Raw genomic sequence first — 24,977 nt, 5'->3', positions numbered from 1 at the left:
GAACTGAGCCGATGACATCAATGATGAACTGACTTTAATTGAAAACTTAAAGTCAACATGTTTTCAAAATGATTTAATTATCATAGTTTTATGAGTTATGATGGTTCCCAGGAGCCAGTAGTTCACTGCACAAAATAAATTGCGGTGAACACAACCATATTCATCCTCCTGGCAAATGAAGCTGTATTTGATGAAGTCTGGATCAAGGTTAAATTGGATGCACAACCATTAATGTCAGCAACAAAAGATATGTGAAGCATTTTCACCTCCCTTTTAGAAGTTGATAACTATATGTGTGATTATATAATTAGATGCATTTAGTATTGTTTTTGTGCTGTTGTCTGAGACCATATCAGACCCATTTTTAGGTTACAACCCACTGCTCTGCGGATCTGTCCATATTTTCTCTCATGCTGAACTTTTGAAGGTTTGTATTTTCTTACTTGATGATTTTATTTTTCTCAGTAAGTCACCAGCTAGACACCGGGGGGCATAGATATACAATGCATAGTGTTTCAGAGTTTGTTGTTTTTTATAGCAATAGCAGCACTGGGAGATGTGGAGCGAATTGGATGGAGGCAGGAAGAGGAGAGAGAGAGGAAGCTTGTTGACAGAGATTGGAATTATTGTGATGTAGGTTTGATTAAGGAGAATGTCTAAAAGTAGTAAGCAGAGAAAGGGCATGTTTTCAAAGAGAAGGTGCACGACTGAATGAGAGAGAGAGAGAGAAAGAGTGAGAGAGAGTTTGTTACCCTAGGGTATGTAGCATTACATATTAGACATGGCTGGCTGGTGTGGTCTCAGCGATGCAGTCCTGCAGCTGCTGTTCTCTCTTTCCCATGAGTGCCTGCTGCCCACACACTGACCTAAACACGCACATTACATCAGTTCATATCAACTACATGGTGTGACTAATGATTGCACAACTATTTTATGCCACTATAGCACTACATGCCACTATTTGCTTATTTTCATTTATGAAAATAAATGAGTAACATTGGCTGTATCCGAAACTGAAGCTAGCTGCTTTCCCAGACTTCAAAGGTAGCGTTTTAATACGAAATATCTCCTAAGGGTTTCTGACGGGCTTCCAGGACACCATAACATAATTCAAAATGATCTAAAAAAAAATCATGTGAGCTTAACAAGCAAACATTTAGTGACTAACATGCTTATTTGTGAGTAGAAGTCAAAATTGCCTATAATAAAAAACACTGTGAGACTGTTTCAGGGTTCTTATAGTTACCTAAAACTAAAAACCCCCAAAATTGTTACTTGAAATATTATTAAATTCAGCTAGAAAGATAAAGCAGCATTTTTTTTATTTAGTAACTTACTAATACTGAAATAACTAACCTCAGAATAATAATTATTGAATTATAGACTTAAAAAAAACAGTAACCAATAAAAATGACACACAACAAATTACTAAAACTTTAATTAAAATTAAAATTAAAAAGAAAAACTAATTCAAAAATTATTATATTATTAAAATTATTATATTTCAAAAGTTATTAAAATAACTAAAAAACAGTTTTTTTTATAAAATTTTGAAAAAAAGCAATAAAAGTGACAAACACACAACAAAATTACTAAAACTTTAACTAAAATTAAAATGAAAAATTAATTTAAAATATGAAAATAACTAGAATAACAGTTTTCTAAATAAAATATTGGATATTGATATATGAATTAAAATATATATAATAATAAATAATACAAATATATAATAAAACTAAAATATGATTTTGAAACTAAAACCACCAGTACGTGGTGGCAAGTATGTATCTTAATAAGTCATTAAATAATTTATTAAAACATTTTTTTTTTCAAAACAGGGTTATTTTAGTTAACTAAAACTAAAAAAAAAAAACAAAAAAAAAAACAAAAAAAAACTCCCGGAAAAATTGAACATATTTCAATTTGAACTAAACTTAAAATGAAAGTGCAAAATAAAAAAATAAAAGCTATTAATTAATAATAAAAACTATAATCCCAATGATTATAAATAAACATGCCTGATTATGCATGAATTAGTTAATTTTGTAACAAAACTCTGATGTGTGTTGTTCTGAGATGGAATGAAGGATACATATGAAAGGATATGATTACAAGTCAAACAAACGAAGCCATCTATGATGCAAACATAAGAGATTTTACATGCCTGTACAACATTGTACTGTAGACACACCCCCTTTTGTTTTATTTTCTCTCTTTTGCAGTCAATCTGTTGTAAAGGTGTTGTGCCAGCGGTCGGAGCGGTACGCGCAGGAGCCTGGAGCTCACTGGAGGAGCAGGCATACATGCTTCTGACAGAGACAGAGAGACAAACCATGAGCTATTACATTCAAGAGTACCAGCGCGCACATATCGGGGTAGAGCCTCTGGCCATGGCCCTGTTTGAACTCTTCAATACACATGCCAAGGTGAAATGACTGAACAAAAAATCTCAGGACAATTGATAACAATCCATAATGCATGTTTGCAATGTAATGCAAAATGTCACTGAAAACTCTTTATTTGATGGTTAGCAGCATTCTATTCAAATGAAAAATGTATCATATTTTGGATGATTTCAGGTGTTTCTTTTAATGATCTCTTGGCTGTTCCTGCTCCCCAGCTGTCCTTGCTGGCTGAGGTGCGGACTCTGATCGCCCCGCAGGATCTGGAGCGATTCGACGGGCAGGTGTTACATCGCGAGATGGAAGCATGGAGAGCTCGGCACGGAGGCCTGGGCCTCCTGCACCCTGACTCTATCTGCGTCACCCATGCAGAGGGCCACATTCCTGCTGCCTGCCAGCTGACCACTGCAGTCCCCGGCTACAACAAGGCACGTGGATGTGCGAGCATCAACTGGCGTAATGCAGTGCTGTGAATATTAGTATGCACTGGTGGACAGATATCACTCTGCTAATATTAGAAGTACCTATATAAAAGTACAAAATAATTTGCTTTTGAATATTTTATTTTGCTGAACAAAACAGTAATATTGTGAAATATCATTACAATAATGTTCTTTCAGGATTCTTTGTGAAATAGAAAATTCAAAAGAACAGCATTTTTTTTTCAATTACTTATTTTTTTTTAATTTCTTTAAAAAAATATCCAACTGAACTCAAAGTTTTGAAGATCTGATGTATGAAAACTATAGTTGCATATTTATATGCTTATATATATATTTATTTATAAAATAAAACTGAAAAAACACAAAAGAGAGATGGAAATAACACTAAAACCAGTGTTTACACTACCATTCAAATATTAGGGTTTGAAAAGGTTTTTAAATGTTTTTGAAAGAAGTGAAAATACATTAAAAACAGTAATATTGTGAAATAGTATTACAATCTAAAAAAAAAAATTGGTTAATAGAAAAGGATCCAGGAAAAGGATTCTTTAATAAAAAGTTCAAAAGAATAGCATTTATTGAAACTTTTTACAGAACTATTAATTTCTTTAAAACTTTTAACCCCAAATGTTTGAAAAATAGTTTACGTGTCAAAAGTAGTGATGTATACAAACTTTAGTTCTATATAAATGCATGCATTCATTCATTCATTCATTCATTCAGCTTTCGATGTTCTATCCTAATAATATTTGGATGGAGAGAGATCTTTATTTGTAACTTTATTCAGACTGACTTCTACTGTGCCTGCATTGATTGGTCTGATCTGATATGTCTTTGTATTTGTATGATTTGATTCCAAATACTATTGTAAAATCTCATCCACACAAGCCGTAATTGAGCTGAACTGATGAAAAAAGAGCTGCATCTCAAGTGGAGCAAGGGTTTCTTAAACTCGAACATCTTTTGATTGTATTTTGTTCTGGAGTGATTGTTGCTGTGTACACTTGAGTCATTACAGTGATTGTTTATGTTTTTGTTTTTTTGTTTTTTGCTTTGTCTTTATAGAATGAGTGCAGGTTGGATGGTAGTTTGATGCCACTTGAGAGTCTAAATTCTCTTCCTGATGTTTCTCTGGTGAGTTGTTTACATTTTTTGCAGTGTGTCTGCATGCTGTTAGACTGGATTAAATAAACATTTTATGGAGAAAAAGCAGCCAATGTTAAAATGGCTTATGTGTTTTAACATTTGAATGTAACAAGAAAAGAAAAGGACATGATTTAGGACGAGGAAAACAAAATATTTATCCCTGAAATACAAGGAAATTGCAGAAGATTTATTTATTTTTTTGTAAAAATTTGTTTTGTCAAATGTAATTTTACTGTACACTGCCCAAAAACATGTAGTAGCATATACCAGTCAAAAGAGCTTGTTGCACCTCTGATGCCAGTTATTTTGATTTTGCCGAAATTGCATGATGACATCATAAAATAGTAATAACATTAAATATATATGCTGTTAGATTCTAAATCAGAACACGACCATCTGACAGATTTCCCTTTTATCTAGGCAATTTGCTGAAGATTGAGTTGAGTTCAATAGATTTTTATCCTACCCTTTCTTGCTCTCATTTAATTAAGCATCAGTAGCCCAACATTAACTCTTGTAATCATAAACGATTATCTTGTATGAATCCGTAATTGACCGTCTTGTCATAAACATGCGCTTATGCTAAATTGTTGTACATACAGACAACTCTATCATCTGTTAATTTCATAATGTGCTGACATTTTAGAAGGAAATGTCACCTTTTAAAAGCTTTTAAATGTCAGAATGTGTTTTTTTCTTTCTCTGTGTTATCATAACCTCCCTCAATGATAATGCATCCTTTAATTGCCTGTCTTAGTAGTTGAAGGCAACAGTGAGGAGATAAATATAGACAGTACGTTTATGTTTTATTTCAGGACAAGGTGCAGCCGTCATCTGAGTCACCCCCCTCGTTCAAGCCTCCCCCTCCACCTGTTCGACACGCCAGCCCTAAAAATCAGACCAAACGACCTTCGTCCAAGCTGTCCCAGACCAATCTGCTCTTTACCGCCCCCTGTAGGCGGCATCAGGAAAACCACACCCACAATCACTCGCACTCACCCTGCTCTACTCACACCTCCCCATGTACCATCCACCACACCGCCTCCACCTGCTCTGTCCGTCACACTCCTCCACCCTGCTCTCACCATCACAGCTCTCCACGATCATTATCCTACCACGCTAGCCCTTCTTCTGGACCCCCATGTAAAGATTTGGTTCAGTTTCTGATGAGCAGGCAGGCGGCTGTGCTCTCCCCACACCTAGAGTCTCCAAATCGTTCTAGAGAGGGAACCCCCATGATCTCTCCACGCTCCTCTCCATCGATTTCGCCTTCACGTCTAATGCCTGCGCCGCCCCCCTGTAGCCCTGAGAAGCTTGAGGGCTCCCCCTCTACACACAGCTGCGGTGCCACCCAGACCAGCCCACTACACCCCGACCCGGAGACGACAGAGGAAAGGCCTCAGCCCCAACTACGAGGTGAAGACACTCTAAGATTGTCATAATTTACTCACCCTCATGTCCTTCCAAACCTGTATGACTTTCTTCTGTGGAACACAAAAGAAGATATTTTGAAGAATGAACAGTTTCGGTTACCATTGACTTCCACTGTATAAACAAAAACACTGAGACATTTTTTTTTTTTTATTTTTTTTATTCTTTATATATGTTATGTTCAACAAAAGAAAAAAAATAACAGAAGTTTGGAACAACATGAGGGTAAGTAAATTATTTTTTATTTTTGGATAAACTATCCCTTCGAGTTAGCACTGAAATTGAATTAATTATGTGGTATATTGATTAATTTGGATTAATCCGATTAAATTCCATATATCAGTATTTTTTGAGAAAAGCCTCTAATCGAAGATGATTTAAAGACTTGATTTAGATCATTTCACAGACATTTGACTCTTGTAAAACAGGTCTTTATAATTAATCAGAAATGCACCCAGTCTAGTTTGGTTCACAGACAAATTATTATTTTAGTGTAATGGAATCATACAGCACAGCAAGTGTAGTTTTATTCACAAACAAATTAATCTTTTAAATCTTTTTAGTGAATCAAAAACATGAAGAGCAACCAGTGTAATTTGATCCATGGACAAATGACTGAATTATTCAAAAAGTTTGTGTTGATGATTATACTATATATCATAAATGGCAAATAATTAGTTTTGTAAGTTTCAGAATTTATATTTCTGAAATATATGAAGTTTTCTGTATTTACAGCATTCATCGTGGGAGAAAATGGAAAATACACAAGCAAAATTGAAATATGACAGCATGTATCACAATCAAATTGAATCAGGGGAATCTATTGATAACAGCCCTACTGAAAAAAATTGGCTAAAGATAAAGGAGGTAATAAATTCTCTTTAGAGGCTTTAATTTCTCAGATGGCAGGATACCTTATTACAAATTGTACATATGGTCATAGGGCATCTCATTCATCTAAAATAATTAATTACACTCATTTAACATACTAAATTGACAGCCCTAGCAGGTCCATCAAAACTTTGATGAAGTTCAGCACTTAGGGAATTCATCCAGCTTCTGTAACTCATTTCAGATCCAAATAATGTGTGAGGTCCACATAAACCCTGAATGCAGATCTCTAATCTGTGAAAGCTAAATTGTGAGGTTATTTATGGCTTTGTGCTCATTTGTCTGTATTCCCAGGAGCCACGCTGTCCCAGCTGTCAGACAGCGGACAGACTCTGAGCGAGGACAGTGGAGTGGATATCGCAGAGGCTGGGGGGTTAAGTAAGGACAGCAGCCCTCGACCAGGTAAACCTCCGTTCCTCCAGGTCACATGTGACACACGCAGAGCGGATGGACTCGCACAGGCCTCTGCAAAACAGGTGAGAGAGTTATAGTTATAGTCATTTCATCATATAAATAACCATTATACAGAAGGCTTTTTTTAGTCTTGTTTGCCCAGCTGCTGTTAAAAGGCGGTTTTGGTTTAGCTCAACTATTCATTCATGTCTTCCACCTTCCTTAAAATCTGTCTTTTTCTTTCCTGTTTGTCATTGTTTTAGATGGGAGAAATGGAGCCTACACTTGTACGGGTGCCCAAGTGTGCCAGTACACTGGGGATTGCTGTTGAAGGGGGTGCCAACACCAGACAGCCTCTGCCACGCATCACGACCATACAGGTGGGTCAGAGTGGGTCACCGTTCAAAGAAAGATTAGCTTTTTTTGAAAGTAATCCCAGAATGCACAACAGCATGGTTATTAAAAATCTTGTATAAATACACTATTACAATATACATTGTATTGTTAGCATAGCAATACACTACTCATAGTCACCTACAGTATGAGCTTCCAGTTTTCAAAATAATAATAAAGAAAACAAGCCTATATAATAGCCTAGAAAGGTAGGTAGCTTGTTAGGTTTTGGAGCATATGGTATGTTGATCTGGCATTCTGTAGTGTTCACATATTTTTTTTTTTTCTGTAATAAATGTAAAATGCTAGCATAAAAGTAACACAAAGTATCTTTTGTTCCTCTGATGGAAAGGGTAGCTAATGTACTGTGAAGGTCTGATATTACACCCATCGAGGTGCAAGATACAGTCGTAACTTTATATAATGTGGTTTAAAAAAAGCTTTTAAAAGCCATTGCCTCATAGTCACATAAATGCTTAGGTCAGTAAAACCTGCTTCTCCATCATATGACTAAAATTACAACTCTGCATGAAACACTATTTCAGTTTTCTTATTAAAAATGAGTCATGACACGGTTAATAATTTTGCCATTTGATAGACCCCCTATCTGTGCATCAAGCAGTATTAAGATGGTAGTTTAATCTTTAGTTATAACTTTACAGGAAGTTCTAAATATAAAGGAGCCAGTTTGTTTTCCTCCCATTTCTTTTATGACCTTTAGCCCAGCATCTGTTAGCTAATGGATACATTAGCATATTCAGGACCTATTTATGTGCATGTCTCCGTATGCTTGCTTCTCTCAGTGTTGTGTTCACTCAACATGAAGGTGAGAGATTTTCCCTTTAGCGCAAAGTGGCTTTGCAAAGAAATATGTTTGGTTGCATATTTAAAACCGATTGGGATCAAGCAGCTAGTGATATGACTATAGCTTTAGGGGATGAAATGAAGGGATGTCTGATACCGCTGACAAAACACAAAGTGCTGTAGCGGTGCTGCTGTATTTGTATTCTTTGTTGATTGGTAGAGTATCCTTGAAATTTGCATAGACTGTCAATTTACACAATCGGCATTTGTAAATTTCACCATTGGAAGGGTCACAGGAGAACAAAGCCTGTCACAGACCCATCTGGACATGTTTTATATCAGACCTATCTCTTTGACAGCCCTGGGTTTGGGACGCAGCCCACAATTTAGCCAAATAGAAACACTCAAGTTTGGGTGTGGTTGACTGATCTTAGAGGGCGGGGCTTCTGAAAAAAAGACTGGAGGAATCTGTCTAATGGTGCATTCAGTCATGTTAGAAAGATTCAATTGGGAAAGAAATCAATCAAATCTGTATGTGTGTGAAAATATTCAAATGTTATATTCAAAATATTTAAAAAAAACCTTGTGTAATCTTTAACATTTTCATAAGTAACTGTAACTTAATTACACATTTTTTCTCAGTAACTGTAACAGATTACAGTTACATTTATTTTGTAATTAAATTAGGTTACACTTCATTTTAAGATGTCCTTGTTACAATGTAATTATACATTTAAGTACTGAGTAGTTTTAATTGACTACATGTACTTACTATGTGGTTAGGATTAGGGTTTAGTTAGGGTTACTTGCATGTAATTATGCATAATTAATTGTTAGATATTAGTACTGGTATGTAACGTGTAACAAGGAGGACACCTTAAAATAAAGTGCTACCAAATTACATAATTCCCTTACATTTAACTAGTTACTCCCCAACACTGTTTATAATAAATTGTATGTAAAAAAATGCAGTTGTACTGTGCAATTATGATACTATATATATATATATATATATATATATATATATATATATATATATATATATATATATATAACAATTCTTATATTCTTATTTTATCTTCAATTCAACTTCATGAATTAAATAAAAATAGCAAAAAGACAAAACGCATCTTGTATTTACTGCAGTTTTTTTGGCTATCTTGCTCCAAACAAAAAGATGCGAATGCACCTGAAGCCGTAATTGCTACTTTCAAACCCCCAAAAAACTAACTTCATAGAAGGATCTGAACACACCGTAATTTGTTGGCTGGTCTATTTGAAACAGCAACTGTGAAACGAAAAGCATTTTAAAGTGCTGTTTGATACCATCAGATTATTCCTCTGCTTATTTGATTGTCCTGAAAATGTTGACCTTCACAGAAAGGAAAAATTATTAGAAAAATAGAGATTTATTTTCTAGCTTTAAGCTAATGAATAGTAAATGGAGTTGTGCTTGATTGTCCTTGATACCCTACACCAGGATAATACTAATATTTCTCCATTTATTAAAATGCCATATGCAGAGAGTGACTTGTTTGTTTTGGAAAAATGTGCTGTGGATCATATTTCAAAGCCAAAACAGGCATAATGACTCTTCATTAAAGAAGTATTTTTTTAAAGCATCATACAGTATATGATGTAACATGTCGTCTGACACGGTAACGAATTGAATGCAACCTGAAAGAAACGCATGGCACAATGAGGCGATGTCATAAGTGTAACCATGACTACCGCACTTCCAGGCTCCTTAAGATCTACTTTGGTTTCAATCAAATGTTCATTATGAGAGCATTCACTATTCAGTCTTTATGAGACATGTACAGCTCAGGTGTCATGTTAAACTGTAATAAATGTTGACAAATTAGATCAGACTCCATCATTCTCATTTGCGTCGTAGAGGAGTTTGTAGCAGGACTATTAGACAGGCCTCCCTCCAGCTCAACAGAAGATGACAGCCAGAACGCTCATCTCGGTTATCTCTTTCTTCCTGTCCTCAGGCACTTTATCTTTATACTTTGACAAGAGGTCAGCTAACGACCCGTCAATATGAAGTGCCATATCTGAGAGAGCAAGCGGTCGTTTTCTCCCCCATTTCCCACTTGTCTTTTCCCTCACACTTTTGATAGATGATCTCTCTTTGTGGAAAGTTTGAGACAGCTGCTTGTTTCTCTCTTTCTCTTTCTGTCTCTCAGAAGGGGGGCTGTGTGCATATCTCTGGACAGTTGCGGGTGGGTCAGGTGATTCTGGAGGTGAACGGCGTGTCTCTTAAAGGCATGGAGCACCGGGACGCAACTCGGGTCATTGCCGAGGCCTTTAAGACCAAAGACAAAGACTATGTCGACTTTCTGATTGCCGAGTTCAACGCTGCTCTGTAAAGTCGTCCCTCGAGAGTTTTACTAGATGCCACTGCGAAGACCGTCACTTTACGTCACGTCCACACAGAGGGGCTGAATGAGTCATGCTTGTCATATCTGAGTCACAGTTAGCTTAGAGTTCAAAAGCTGCAACGCCCACCTTACATCTGTGTTCTCGCTATAACAACGAGCAGCTGCCACACACCTTCACTGAACCTGTTCCTGGTATGTTCCAGTGGATGATCTGCAGAGCCGAGACTGTTGCTGATATGTTTGATAGGTCGAGATCAGGGTTATATCAAGTCTGTCAGATCTGTGACATACACACACACTCACACTACTGTTAAGTTTGGGGTCTTATGTTTTTGAAAGAAGTCTCTTATGCTGTTTTATCTGTGTATATTTTAATATATTTTACTCTGTATACAGCCACATACTTTAGTCTTTGTTGTTACATGATTCTTCAGAAACCATTCTAATATGCTGATTTGGTGCTCAAGAAATATTTCTTATTATCAATGCTGAAAACAGTTGTGCTGCTAAATTGTTTTGTGGAAACCATGATGCATTGATACATGACACCTTTTTTCAGTATTCTTTGATAAATGAAAAGTTCAAAAAAAAAAGTTTATTTGATTTTTTTTAAATATGACAAAGATCAAGTCTGTATTGTCACTTAATGAATCTTTGCTGAATGAATGTATTAAGTAAAGAAAAAACAAAAAACGTCCTGACCCCCAACTTTTGAATGGTAGAGTTGTGTATATATAATCAAATCATTCATTCATTTCTATTCATATTATTATATATTATTATCACATTATAGCTAATACATATATACAGAAAATATATTTATACAAAAATATATAAATATACAGATTTGCTATTACAGAAAATCACATATAATTTTAATCATAATATCAAATGGCATAGTTATTGTTTTTTTTTTTTTTTTTTTTTTTTTTTTTTTTTTTTTTTTTTACTCTTCCTTGATTCCAGAGGTGTTTAATATATTTTTTGATGAAAGGAACTGAATTCAGTGGAAGTAGTGAAACAAAGTGATATTAATACACTGTTGTAATATGTGAATGGAGATCAGAGTTATTCCTGGACAGACGGAGCGAGGAGGAGGATTCTAGTGTGTCTCACTGTTTTCTCATTCTGTTTTCTTTTCTTTTCCTCTCTGTCTCTCTAACAGACACACAAAATCAGCTCTTATGTCAGTGTGCATACTTCAAAGAGAGGTTATTGAGAGGAATAATGAATAAATGTATAGCAGTATTTGAATTTGAAGAGATCAGATGTTCAGAATAATAAGTAAATGCATGGCTATGGTTATGCAACATACAGAGAGTTATTGTACATAGGTAAAATAATGTAAAGCTGTATATATTTTATTTATGTAATATATTTTTTGCACATACTGTTGATATAATGTTTTCAATGACTGCATCAAAAACATTAAAATCCTTAAATATGAAACCAAAACATCAATACTTAGAATAGTAACATAGAAGCATTTTAGTTTTTCAATGTTGTTCCCTTCAGATATTTTATTCATATACCACATAGCATTCTGTTTTTAAGTTGATAAAGATCTGCTTTTTGTTAATTCGTTGTTTGTCATTTGTTGTGGTTTGCAATGTGAAAACACATAATATTGTAACTTTACAGGAACTAAATTATCATAGGCTGATTATGAAAGAACACCATATAAAGACAGCGCACAATCTGAGGGTATCAATATTATGCCTGAAATATTTATGATTTATGCCAAACTGGAAAAGAGACTAAAATAAATATTTAAAGACTGAATTAAATGTCTGTAATTTATTGATATATATATATATTTTTTTTTTTTTCATGGTTAAATCATATTGTTATTGTCCTAAAATGTGTTCATGGCTTTGTTTTCTGATAAAGCTGTGTTTAGTGCCCTCATGTGTTCAAATGAAGCACATGCTTTTAATTTCAAAGGTTTGCAATGCTTGTAAGGCAGTACTGAATTTAAATATATTATACCTATTGAATATATTATACCTCCATCATATAATACCATATACCATATACTTTTTGCAGTTAATTTTCTCTGCAATAATGTGACACCATTTAAAGTCTTGTAGGTCATTTCAGATTTATATTTATTTTGAACAGTATTCTTTTTGAAGAGTTTGAAAATGTCTTTAAATAGATTGTTATAAAGAAGATGAGTCTGAATCAGTAGACATTTTTTTCCTTTCTTCTGATTTGTCGTTCTTCATTTTTCTATTTCTTATATCAACATATTCAACTATGTTGTATATATTAAATGCACATTCAGATGCATCTGCCTCAAAACCAAATGAATAATATTATAACTGAACTAATGTCTATTTCTTTTCATATTATAAGAAATACCCTAATGTGTGGTGTGCATGGCATGAAAAATGTCATAATCAGGAGATGTTTAACAGAAGCCAGTTTATTTTACTATATGCACAAGACAATAGTTTGCACTTTATAACCTCTGATGTGTTGAAGATGTTAAATATATTTGAATATGGCATATAGATGATATATTTACACAACATGAATGTTTATTCTTAGCATAAATAACAGGTTATGACATAAAAAGCAATCATACTTCATTACTACACAAGGAGCAGTCGAGATGTAAAAGAAAAATAGAATATCAACAAGGGAGGTTTTATTATATTAACAAAGTCTATATACAGGACTAGTAACTATTATTTCCAAACCACAATATTAAAATAACACAAAGCAGTTGATATTCACAATGGGACATCCAGTATTAAACTGACACAAATCATGCTTGGCTAACACTGCATGGCAGGTCAAACTACTGATTCAATTCAAAATAACTTTACAGAAGAGGAATCTGGAATCTCAAACTCAATTTGCTATGCTGTGTTCAAATAATCTTCTCTAATCTTATATTTTGTCTACCTACGAGGTACACTCAAGTCGACCTGTCTCATAATACCAACAATGGAGAATGACACCTAAATAATTCCTTATATTTGATAATGATCTTCGATGTAATCTGAGGTTAATATTAAGGTGATTATAAATGTAACAGAGGCTATTTATGTAATAAACTTCCTTGTATCCTATTACTGACAAGGGAAGTGCTGAAGGGTCGCAGACTGCCTCATATATTGTATGGGTGTCTTAACACTCCTCTAATTGGAACATGTCACTGATGACATCAGAATAGTGAGTCAGGCCAATGACGTCACCGCATTCTAAAAGGAAAGAAAGAATCAAATTTGATTAATGTTATAGTAAATGAAAAGATATCTACATAATGCCTCTATTAAAAGTGTTAAATGTGATGATAAAAATGTCAACAGATTTTTTTATATTGAAGCAATAGTGTCATTAAAAATGCCTTTAAAATAAATACAGTTTAATCCATTTAAAAGGATAAAGGTCTGACCTCTTTTCTTGTCTTCATCACTTATCTTCTGCAGGAAGCTGGTCCTCGGGGGCCGCGTTGGGGTCCAGGAAGTCTTGGTGCTGCAGATGCTTTAAGTACTTAACGGGAATGATGGTGTGAGTGGAGCCTGTGAGGGAAGTCAGAAACATGATCAGGGCTTTTATTGGGACAAAAAAAACAACAACACATTAACTCGCATTATCGGGGTGGTTAAATGCAGTTCACTAATCACAGATATACAATGACCAGTAAACATTTATATTTTCTGTCACTTACTGCAGTGTATATTCATTGTCAAGGCAAATGACAGTGTTTTTATAACCATAACTCATGTGTCCCACAGCAGAATGCTTTTGATGCTCAATAATTCATATTTTATGTTAGCAAAAAATATACACTACAGTTAAAAAGTTTGGGACTGTAAGATGTTTTAATGATTTTGAAAAAAGACTGTTGTGCTAACCAAGGCTGCTTTAATTTGATAAAAAAAAAATACAATTACAACAGGAATATTGTGAAATGTTGTTCCTGATATGGTAAAATAATTGTTTGCTATTTTAATATATTTTCAAATGTAATTTACTTCTATGAAGTCAATGTCTTCAGTGTCACATGATCCTTCAGAAATCATTGAAATATGTTGATTTGGTCCTTAAAAAACATTCATTATTATGAATGTTAAGAATGGGTGTGCTCCTTAATATTTTTGTGGAAACATAACTAATACAAAATATTATTTAAATAATAATAATCTAATATTTAATGTTACTTTTGATTAAATACTCCCTTGCAAAATATAAAAGTACTATTTAAATAAAAAGAAAACTAAATGACCCCAAACTTTTGAATTGTAGTGCATTTTTATAGGCACAGTGACTCAAGGCAGAATTGTGTAAAGCTGTCTGTTGTAATGGTTGTGAGTCACTGATAGTTGCCCTTGAGCACTGCAACCCACCGATGAGAGCTTCCCATTTTCCATTGGCCTGTGTGACCTCATAGACACAGCGCATCTCGCTGTAGGTCACACCCCCAACGATGAAGACGATGATGCGTGGGCCGTTGCGTATCTCTCCTGGGCTCTTGTTTTTATGCCAGTTTCCATAACGTGCACTGAAAATGGACAGCAGTGGTATTATCACTAGATATTTGACTAGAAGATGTTGCATACTGAATCCATGTGTTTGTGCAGGTGATCCTACCTGCTAGCTGTGGTCGTCTTTGAGGAAGCTGTGCGTGTGGAGATGTAAGGGTACTGTTTTGGGTCAAGCTTGTCTTCAATGGCATCCTATCGTAATGTAATTAGGAAGAATTAAAGTAAAAGAAAGATGACATATCCAAAGTGAGGCAAGTACTGTTGATTCAGCTCACCTCCATTATGTCTTTGACCAAAGGAGTCCACCGGGAGAGCTGATACGTTTGCTCACTCACTCTTTCCTTGCGGTCAGATTTCTTCCCTTTACGTGTGGTTGCTTGCTGTGGATACATATTTAAAGAGTTATGCATTTCGACCTCAGACATTATGATTAGTGATGCACTGTATTCTGGTTGAATAAGTTGATAATTATTTTCATGTTATGGCTGATAACCAATAAATGGCTGATATATTCTATATTGTCTAAAAACAAGCTAGAAATAAAATGGTTGTGAATGTATGCTTTACAATATTAATATTCAGACTATTCATTTTGAAATTTACTTAAGATTACATTTAACAGTATAATTAAAGATTAAGTGAGTACAAAGTCTAATCTTAATGTCAAAGTAGGTGGAAATGATGGCCAATATATACGCTGCCATTCAACACTTTGGGGTCAGAAAGGAAGACTTTTATTCAGCAAGCATACATTAAATTGCTCAAAAGTGACAGTAATTTATAATATTACAAATGATTCCTATTCCATATAAATGCTGTTCTTTTGAAAGTTATATTCATCAAAGAATCTTGTTAAATGTATCATAGTTTCCACAAAAAATAAAATAGTTTTTGGGCACCAGATCAGCATATTACAATGACTCTGGAGTAACGGTGCTGAAAATTTAGCTTTTTAAAATGGTGGGAGAATGGAGGGGAACATGTTTTGTGGGTATTCATGACCTCTGAAATGATGGGAACCCCCATATGGGCCATATTAGAGATGATGTCGCTGTCCTCTGGAGGGATCTGAGCATGCTGGAGGAGCTTACAGAGATTCTCCTCTGACACACCTATGAGACACACACACACACACACACACAGTCAGCCAGGAATAATTATGCATAATTATACACATAATTATAGAGTTTGAACTGGTTCTAAATCCTTGAAGCCCAGCATTACAACATTATGACAGTTTTGCTCACTGTTGTGTGATACTAGTAATGACTGTGTGTACAAACTGTACATGTCAAACGTACCACCCCCATCTCACCCACACACAGCAAAACAGATAGAGAATACAAAGAACTGGCCATTTTGCAGCTCTCTCACCATTCTTGAGGAAGATGTAGAGCAGGATGATTCGGATTTTGTCCATGATGGTAACGTTGGCGTCTAGTAGGATGGGTACGATGGTTCTCATGGGATCTTTGATCTTTTCACCCTCTGCATCTGTGCCCATCGCTAGATCCTAGGACAGAGCACACAAACACTATTAACGCTAATTAATGTGAGTGCAAAAAGACTAATCCAAAATATGTTTTACCTGCTCAACACGGCACAGTTTGTCCACTGTGCCCTGGTAATGCTTCATACAGTCTTCTGCTAAGTGCAGGTGAGTTGAATACTGCAAAGTTATAAAACCACCATCAGCAATATTATACCCTTGAAACAGTTCATATAAAACATGTAAATGATCTCTGTACCTTGCTTAACTCTTTCTGGTACTGTGGCATCTTTTTAAGCATTTGGGAGAGCTCTTTCATGGTGGTCTGGAAGATACCAAAATACTTTGTCAGTTATTGGCAATAATCAAGAAATTGCAGTTAATGTTTGATCGGTGATAAATAACACACCTTCTCTCCGGTGTTCATCTTTTTGCTTGCAGAGAAATCCTTAAGTGATTTAGTCACAGCCCTAAAAGAGAGAAACTATTATTTTTAATACATTATTATTATTATAATTATTAATTATTCATTTGATTAGTTAGAATTGTTCAAACTTTTTCTTCTTTAAAAATCAATAATTTTATGCTGTTTTTAATTTGCCAATATAACATAAAATTAACAGTAAAAACATTTATAATGTTACAAAAGATTTCAGTTTGATATTGTATTTTAGAATGATTTCTGACACTGAAGACTGGAATAATGATTGCCAAAAACTGGGCTTTGCCATCACAGCAATAAATTATATTTTAAAATACATAAAAATCGAAAACAGTTATTTTAAAGGCAGTGATAGATGCAAATGCAAATAGCTATAGATTCTGTGTACACTGTTAAAATATCAGGGTTTTCCGCTGTTTATACTACTTATTGCAAATAGTGGCAATTATCAGCGGCTCAATATAAAACGGTATGCAATAATAACGTTTTGAGTGTAAATTATTATTTTAATTCAAATTATTATATGGATGCCACCTTATTGGGAAAATAATATAAAAAAATAAGAAAATATAATCCTTACACCTACCCTAACCCTACCCGATACTTTATTTTTAACTTTTCTATTATTTCCTTCAAAAATAAACGCCTTTGCGATGTCATATGAGATTTGAAAAGAGAGAAAAAAAAAGTTTGGCAAAAGGCGGATTCGAACTCAGGTCGATCTCGTCAAAAATAACAACAGCACCCTCTTTACCATCTATGCCACTAGAGCTGTTGTGAGATGATCTTCTTTTGTAGTGTTGACTAGCCCAATCACACATTGGTGGGCGGAGTCAGTGTAAACAGCCTCTGCCAACAAGACTGTCTATTTGCTTTTAGTGTAAATAGACACTCCGTATTTGAATTTGTAATGACATTTAACAATATTACTGCTTATCAAATAAATGCAGCCTTGGTGAGAAAGGAACTTATTTAAAAAACATTTATAAATCTTAACGACCTTGAACTTTTGAATGGCAGTGTATATATATAATGTCAATCTGTGTAGGACTGAACAGACTTACGTGGACACCTCTGCTATGTGTTTATGTCTCAGAGTCATCCACAGGTCATCATCTTCATCCAACAGCACCTCCTTCATACGAGTGTCACCCATTCCACTGGTCTCATACCTGATTAACACATATACATCATCAGCATCAGTAAACTGCCTATAGCACCCATGTACAGTGTGATTATGGATGGAGATATCATGAAAAGTCAACCACTTGAACTTGACCGAAGGTCAGCTGAAATGATCTCAGAGCAGTATATAGATGGGAGTTATTACTTGTAGACATCATTCTCAATGGGCAGCAGGTCATAGGCCATGGCCTGAAATGTGAGCTCGTGTAGAAGTGGCGAGACAGGGTCAAACCCCCGATCCAGAATCAATAGCTGGGAACGTGCTTTATCAGGTCCCTATGAAAGAGAGAAAAAATCAAAGAGACAAAGATGGAGCACAAAACAGTACAGCAAGGAATTAAAGTTGGACAGTGAGAAATTAAGGTCACTGGTGCCAGACAGAAGCAGTTTATTTTTATCATCTGAGACAAAATATTTTGCTACAAGCTCCGAGACTCACCTCTCCCAAAGTGGGGTCATCTGCTTTGTAACCGTCCAGTTTATCCTGAAGCATCTGGGCCAGGACCGCATTGTCTTTGTACTCTCTTCAAAACATAGCAACACGTAGTCAATCATGATGTAGACCATCACTGACCTTCTAGAAGAAATCTAACCACTATAATCTGTTTTATCTGCTTTTTTAAATAACTGTTGTGTGCTTGTGTTTTTTTTATATACAGTATATATATTTTCTTTGCAGATGGCTGAGGATGCTTGGATTTTCATCAGCAGATGGTGTTTCTGAGAATGTGAGATTGATGGTAAGACGTTCATGTGTGTGCTGCTTCTTCCTCTCTCACCCTCTGTATCTAACAGCTGGGTACTCCTTCAGTGTGGCGCACAAGGTGGCTATTTGCTCGGCTAAACGCTCCAACACCTGGTTCTTTACATCAGCTTTAAATGGGCTGTAGAAATCCTGGAAGGCATCTTGTCTGTCCACTGAGAACACCTGAGAACAACATAGCAAAAATAGATACATTTATTCTTAACATCTCAGATCTTCATTGAGATTCAAATGTATTCAAACATGGATTCATGAGCTTCATCACTGAAACTACATACTGTTGACTATGTACTATATTTAGTTTCGAAACACACCTGCTTCACATAGCTCTAAAAAAAATATGTTCTTCAGGTTACATGTTCTGTCCCTAAATCAGTGGTTTTCGGGCCCCTCACTGTCCAAGACTATATTTGAAGATATTTCTGATGCTACTGATTTAACAAGAACAGCTAGCATATTTATTAACAGTAACTAGGACTGGCAAAATAATTAAATAATTAATTTTATTTAAAATAATTCAAACTATTACTAACTTTAATTCCAGAAGTTTCAGAAACTTCTCACACTCTTTTTGTATTTGCATGTTTTTTTTTATTCAGGCATTACAGGATAAAGGGTTTATTAGTATTATTATAAGCCTATTATTATATTTTCGGCTCACAAATAGTAGTTTTTCAGTAATTTCCACCCAATAAAACATTTTAGAACCTGACATAACTACAAAAGTGTATGCTCACTATAAAAATTCCTATTACTTTGCAGTTTTATTTTTTTATATTATTATTTCCATGACCTTTTCAGGTCTAGAATATAACCTTGAGAGAATTATTCAAATAAGAGAAATATGAGATACAAAATATCTATAGAATAGTGAAACATGATGTCAGTTTACATTTTTAGCTATTTTAGCTTATTTGATGCTTATTTTGTCATATTTTAAATAATTGTAATTTATTTACATTTAAGCCATCCTGCAGTCCACTTGGAAGTGTGCTGAGGCCCCCTAGTGGGAACCACTTCTTAAAATTCATCTGAAAATAAAACTATAAAGTCCCCATCATGTGACCAACTCTACACAGGATGTTCTCAGCCATGTGATATTTTTATTGCAATATTACTGATTCACAGCAGTAGTTTAAAGTTTGAGCCCGCTTTCTAATTTGTAATTGTTTTAGTGCCGCAGGTAACTTTTACCAAGCAGCTTCCCGTCCTATGGCAACTCACCGTTGACCATCTGTCTATGAGAACCAGCTAAAAGGTAAAAGTGAAGGTTCTTCATCCACCACTGGATATATGTTAATGGCTGTTATAGGGCTGTTACTGTCCCATAATCCTCTTTCACAACAGTAATAACTCCTCGATATGTCACCTGCCTTGTCTGTGCCTGTATGTGTGTGCTGTATTCTGTACAATTTGCATGTTTGGCCAAAAACATGGTTTTCAGATTAATCTACTGCCACATATTAACTACACTATCCTCTTTTCTTCTCTCAGCTTGACCTTTAATCCATATCAGTGTTGTATCTCTCTCTCCCAATCCTAACACACTAGCCTCAACACACTGCCCCATCTGTCACATGTACATAACCCTACTGACATCTAACCAAATTTCAACTCCACGCTCTCTCTCATTGATGGGGCATTAGCCAATGGGGAGCAGGATTAGGGTTAGTATAGGGAGGGCTGATTCAGCCACGCCTCAGGATTAATTATAGAGGGCAACAACAGAGGATTGGCGGCACAGAGACAGCCCAACCAAAGCTGCTCTCGAACGTTCCAGCATGATACAATGCTTCCCCCCACATCTCCATACGTCCTCCTATGCATCATCCCTTCTTTCTCGAGTCTCAGAGTGTAAAGAAGCTACTCACCTGTGATTCATAGGGCAGGAAGGCGATGTTAATCTCAGTCAGTGTCTTTATGGATTTAGAGGCACGGGATTTACTTATCAAGTTGAACAAAGAGTCTGGGATTGCTAAAATCAAAAATAAAAACAGAGATTGACTGAGATAAATATTCTAGATAAATATCTAGTAGATGTAGTAGAAAACAGAAAAACAAAACATCCTCACTGTCTGTGAAGAACACGTGTGCCCCTCTGTAGATGGGATTACGAGGATCTCTGAAGTCATTGATGAGTCCCTCAACTGACTGTTGAAAACACAGACATATATTATTTATTCATTTATAATAAAAATTCTACCATTAAAAGGTTTTGGATCTGTAAGATTGTTATGTTTTTAAAGTCCAAGACCAAGGCTGCATTTATTTGATCAAAAGTCAAGTAAAGCATTAATACTGTGAAATATTACGATTTAAAAAAAAATAACAGTTTGCTATTTTAAAATATTTTAAAAAGTAATTTATTCCTGTGATGGCAAAGGTGAATTTCTCAGCAGTTATTACTCCAGTCTTCAGTGTCACATGATCCTTCAGAAATCATTCTCAAATGCTGATGTATGCACAAGAAACATTTCTTATTATCAGTGTTGAAAACAGTGGAAATGTTTTTCAGGATTCTTTGAATCTAGATCTTTTGAATTCTTTGAAGGAATAGAATGTTCAAAAGAACAACATGTATTTAAAAATAGGAATCTTTTGTAACATTATAAATGTATTTACTGTTCCTTCAAATGAATGCATCCTTGCTGAAATTACAATTGATAACATTTCATCATTGTATTGTATATCAATAACTATCATCTTGTGTATGTTGGGATATAATACAAACTCCCATATGAGCTCTGTTTTATGTCTAAAAATAAATGAGACAACTTACCTCATCAGATGGAGTAATGAGATATATGGCTTCCATGGTAGGAAGAGGCTCACGCTGCTTGGTTATGTCCTCAACAACTGGAGAAATGAAAGGAAATGGTTATGGAAAAAAGTCAATTTGAGCCAAATTGCTGTATAATTTATACAGCTTCTTGGTTTTGTGCCTGTTTGAAGTATTTCTACAGGAGTACAACTCACTTGTGATTCCCTCAGACATAATATCTGTCATTTTACAGCATGATGAGACCATTCTCATACTGAGCTTGTCCACCACCAATACCTGAGGGAGAACAGCATGCATTATATATGTAGAACAATACATAAAAAATGAAAGACCAGTGTAACACAATGTTTTAAATGCTGTTCGCCAACATGGGATGCTTCTGAGTCTATTTAATGCTGGTTTAGGATGGTATTTTAAGCAAGAAGGTCTAATGTGACACCAGAGTCATCTTTGATTAAAGTTAATTTCAAGATTCATTTTATAATACTGTGCACAGGCTAAAGATTGTGTTTTGACACAAACAACTGCTACACGTTACAACACATCTTCTTCATAATGATTAACATCTTCTTCAGATGAACTGACGGTGAGATAGATGTGTACCTTCCATTCTCCCTTCTTCTTCACCTTCTTAATGACATCATTCATAATCTCTGTAGCACAAAAAAATAATAAAAAATAAATAAAACATGAAAAACAAAGTGATTTCTGCAAAATGGAGATAGCAAAAAACACAATGTTCAGGGAAAATATCAATATTTTAAATGCAAGAGATGAAGCAAATCTGAGTCCAAATTTAAATCAAGATTACAGGAAACTTCTCAAACCTCAAATGCAAGAAAATACCTTATTAAAGAAGAAATGAAATAATATATAGCTAATGACTGTAAACAAAACATTACATTCTCTAGCCTTGGTTCTTACCATTGTGACTGTAATATTGATGTTTACAATATTATGTAATGAATTTATAAATTAATCTAAAATAATGATAGCATTGACAAAGACTGATATCCAGACAAATATCTTAAATTAACATCTTTCATACTCAATATATGTTAAGAATATTGAGAAAAAAAGTCATTTAAAATGTTTAAGAAATATACAGTATAGGTGTGTGATAATGGAAGCATGTCTGCCTCACTTCATATATATATGTGCTAAAACACTGCATAATCTTACACTCTTTCTGGCAGACATTTTCTTGCACACAGTCCACTGAGACAGCTATGCAGAGTATGCCAAAAGTGTCAGGTAGAGGTGTTGCTGAGTCTAGACCTTCTCTCCTTTTTTTTTTTGGAAAATGTTTAAAACGGCAAAATACCCTCTGCAGAGACTGAAGAACATGGGTCTGGGTTGAATTTATTATTATAACATTATGGTTTGCTGCTTAGCATCACATTTAAGTATGATATGAGGATTATTTTTTAATTTGTTCAATGTGATTTGGTGTGTAAAGACTTTTTTTCCCTTTTTGCAATTAGTGTTTAGTTAATGATGTAATAAGTTAATGATAAAGAAAAGTGTATTAAATCCACATAATAAAAATATTATCAAATATTCCATTCATGTCTTTTTTGACAGCAGAAAATGAAATGATCAACTTGATTTGTTAGTTTAAATGATATATATTGTGTGGAGAGAGAGACCCAGCAATCGCAGACCTAATCTCTTCCCAATCCTCTTACACCACCAGCCTCTCTATTTTTGTTCTTCCTCTGTCTCTCTTTCTCCTGCTCTTTGTCACTCCTTTTTTTTTTCTCACTCTCTTTCTCTCTTTGTATCTCTGCCACTGGATGTGAGCACAGTGGACCTGAATCATTTTTACTGCCCCTTTAAAAGCTCCATTGAATGGCGAGATCCCAAACGCAACAGCTTCCTGTAGTCATATAACACATTTCACAGCTATTGACGCTGGATCTGTCACTTCTAACACCCAGGGGTGTTGTTGCATTAAAATAAACTTGTGATGAGCCTCACAGGCTATTACTGAAATTGTCGAACAACAAATCAACATCCAGTCTGCATGACGAAACTTCAAGAAAAAAAGGTTGCTGGTGAGATTAAAAAGGGTGGAAATTGGATTGAAAGCTTTTAGATACTTACAGACTAAAATATTAATAGTACAAACCAATATCTCCAAATACATGAATAGACAAATACCATCCAGCAGCATTTTTTAAATATGCCTATTATGCTATGATGTGTATTTTTTCCTTATGTTGATCTACACATTGGCAAAAGTAACAAATATTCACAAGTGATAATTGGTTATGTTTTTCCTCAGAATCTTTAAGATTTAATCAACACCAGCACGATATATCCAGAAAATATCCAGGGCTAAAAATTTTTTTTTGAAACTGGCATGTCAGAACTGTAAAGGGATGGAATATAGGACAAATCTAACATCCATTGATCCTATAGATATAACAAAAGTAGACTAATATTATGATGTAAATGAATCACATTCACAATGCCTTGCGTAGATAGATACAGTAGATAGAAAAGAGATATAAAAAATAAGCACAACATACAGTATGTCAGACTGAACAATAATATCTAACACCAGCTTTGTTTAATAGCTTTTCTTAACAGTTTTTTCTAAGAACTAATTTCTGTCTGTATTATTTGTATTCAGGCCTATTTTTCCACTCTTTGTGCTTCCACCCAGCAGCACTATGAGTCTCCCCTCATATCTAGATCCTTAATCCCACAGGACTACACAGATTACTGTGTATCTCCAATCTCCAGTGTGCTTTTAGCTACATCACAATCTGTTAAATGTAAAGAATTTAAGAAGAGCAGTGTTACTGTATGAAGATTATGTTGGTGAATAGTACAGTAACATTTCACTTAACATGTAAACACATAACACCCAAGTACAAACTTCTAAGGAAATGTCAATAATACCACAAATTAGAAATAGCTGAAATTTCACTTTTAAATACATCAAAAAATTTAGCCCTAAATCAGCTCTAACAAAACATTTCTTACTTTCTCCGACAATCGCCTTGAGCCCCAGAGATGCCATGCTGTCCCCTGTTCTCTCTCTCCCTGCTGGACTCGCAGTGTGCGCGCGCTCAGAGCTACAGTTGGTGTAAATGGGATGCAGTGCTTGCGTCGATGCCTAATCCCACCACACGCCTCCGCAGCTCCACTGTTGACATATGCTGCATGTCTTGTAAACTATACACACACACATTTGTGCATATTAAGCATAGCCTTCCTGCTCCTTCTGTCATGTAGTGATGAGGCACTGACTGTTTTTGTGAGTGATTTGTTTTACTCATGTTTTGGGGTATTGCATACAGTTATATGAACTGCTATATGAGCAAGGGATTTTAAATTCACATTAAGAAAAATTAACGTTTGCGCAATAATTGCGTTACAATGCATTCACTGTAGTTGTGCTTCTGTAAGAATACCAGAAAAGAGCACTAGCGCTCGCTAGAGGGCGACATCGTCTTTTATTCTGCCCAATGAAAGCGGCCGCTTCAGAGAAATGTTCACTCGTTTATTTTAAAGTA

General features: G+C 35.0%; 2 protein-coding genes across 2 annotated transcripts in view; one reads left to right on the top strand and one right to left on the bottom strand.

The window, feature by feature from the left end:
• Positions 1-10,969, top strand: part of whrnb (whirlin b) — a 58,937-nt gene extending 47,968 nt beyond the window's left edge. The window contains exons 6-12 of the mRNA XM_042724018.1: positions 2,223-2,426; positions 2,621-2,830; positions 3,911-3,979; positions 4,807-5,407; positions 6,608-6,789; positions 6,970-7,086; positions 10,096-10,969. Coding sequence (XP_042579952.1) covers positions 2,223-2,426; positions 2,621-2,830; positions 3,911-3,979; positions 4,807-5,407; positions 6,608-6,789; positions 6,970-7,086; positions 10,096-10,278 — 1,566 coding nt within the window. The 3' untranslated portion in view covers positions 10,279-10,969. The remainder of the gene's footprint in view (positions 1-2,222; positions 2,427-2,620; positions 2,831-3,910; positions 3,980-4,806; positions 5,408-6,607; positions 6,790-6,969; positions 7,087-10,095) is intronic.
• A 1,729-nt stretch (positions 10,970-12,698) lies between these two features.
• On the bottom strand, positions 12,699-24,602 carry stxbp1b (syntaxin binding protein 1b). Its single transcript, XM_042724017.1, has 20 exons — positions 24,445-24,602; positions 22,054-22,103; positions 21,645-21,726; positions 21,448-21,524; positions 20,741-20,819; positions 20,540-20,643; positions 18,685-18,833; positions 18,345-18,429; positions 18,051-18,181; positions 17,785-17,892; positions 16,688-16,748; positions 16,538-16,603; positions 16,378-16,458; positions 16,164-16,302; positions 15,792-15,901; positions 15,065-15,169; positions 14,896-14,981; positions 14,652-14,806; positions 13,697-13,823; positions 12,699-13,502 (listed from the first exon to the last, which is right to left on the bottom strand). The coding sequence occupies exons 1-19, from the start codon at positions 24,479-24,481 to the stop codon at positions 13,714-13,716; spliced, it is 1,815 nt and encodes a 604-aa protein (XP_042579951.1). The 5' UTR covers positions 24,482-24,602; the 3' UTR covers positions 12,699-13,502; positions 13,697-13,713.
• Between the last annotated feature and the right edge of the window lie 375 nt (positions 24,603-24,977).

This window comes from Cyprinus carpio, chromosome B5 (genome assembly GCF_018340385.1).
Source record: "Cyprinus carpio isolate SPL01 chromosome B5, ASM1834038v1, whole genome shotgun sequence".
In the NCBI taxonomy this organism is placed as follows: Eukaryota; Metazoa; Chordata; class Actinopteri; order Cypriniformes; family Cyprinidae; genus Cyprinus; species Cyprinus carpio.
This window is presented reverse-complemented; position numbering and strand designations above follow the sequence as displayed.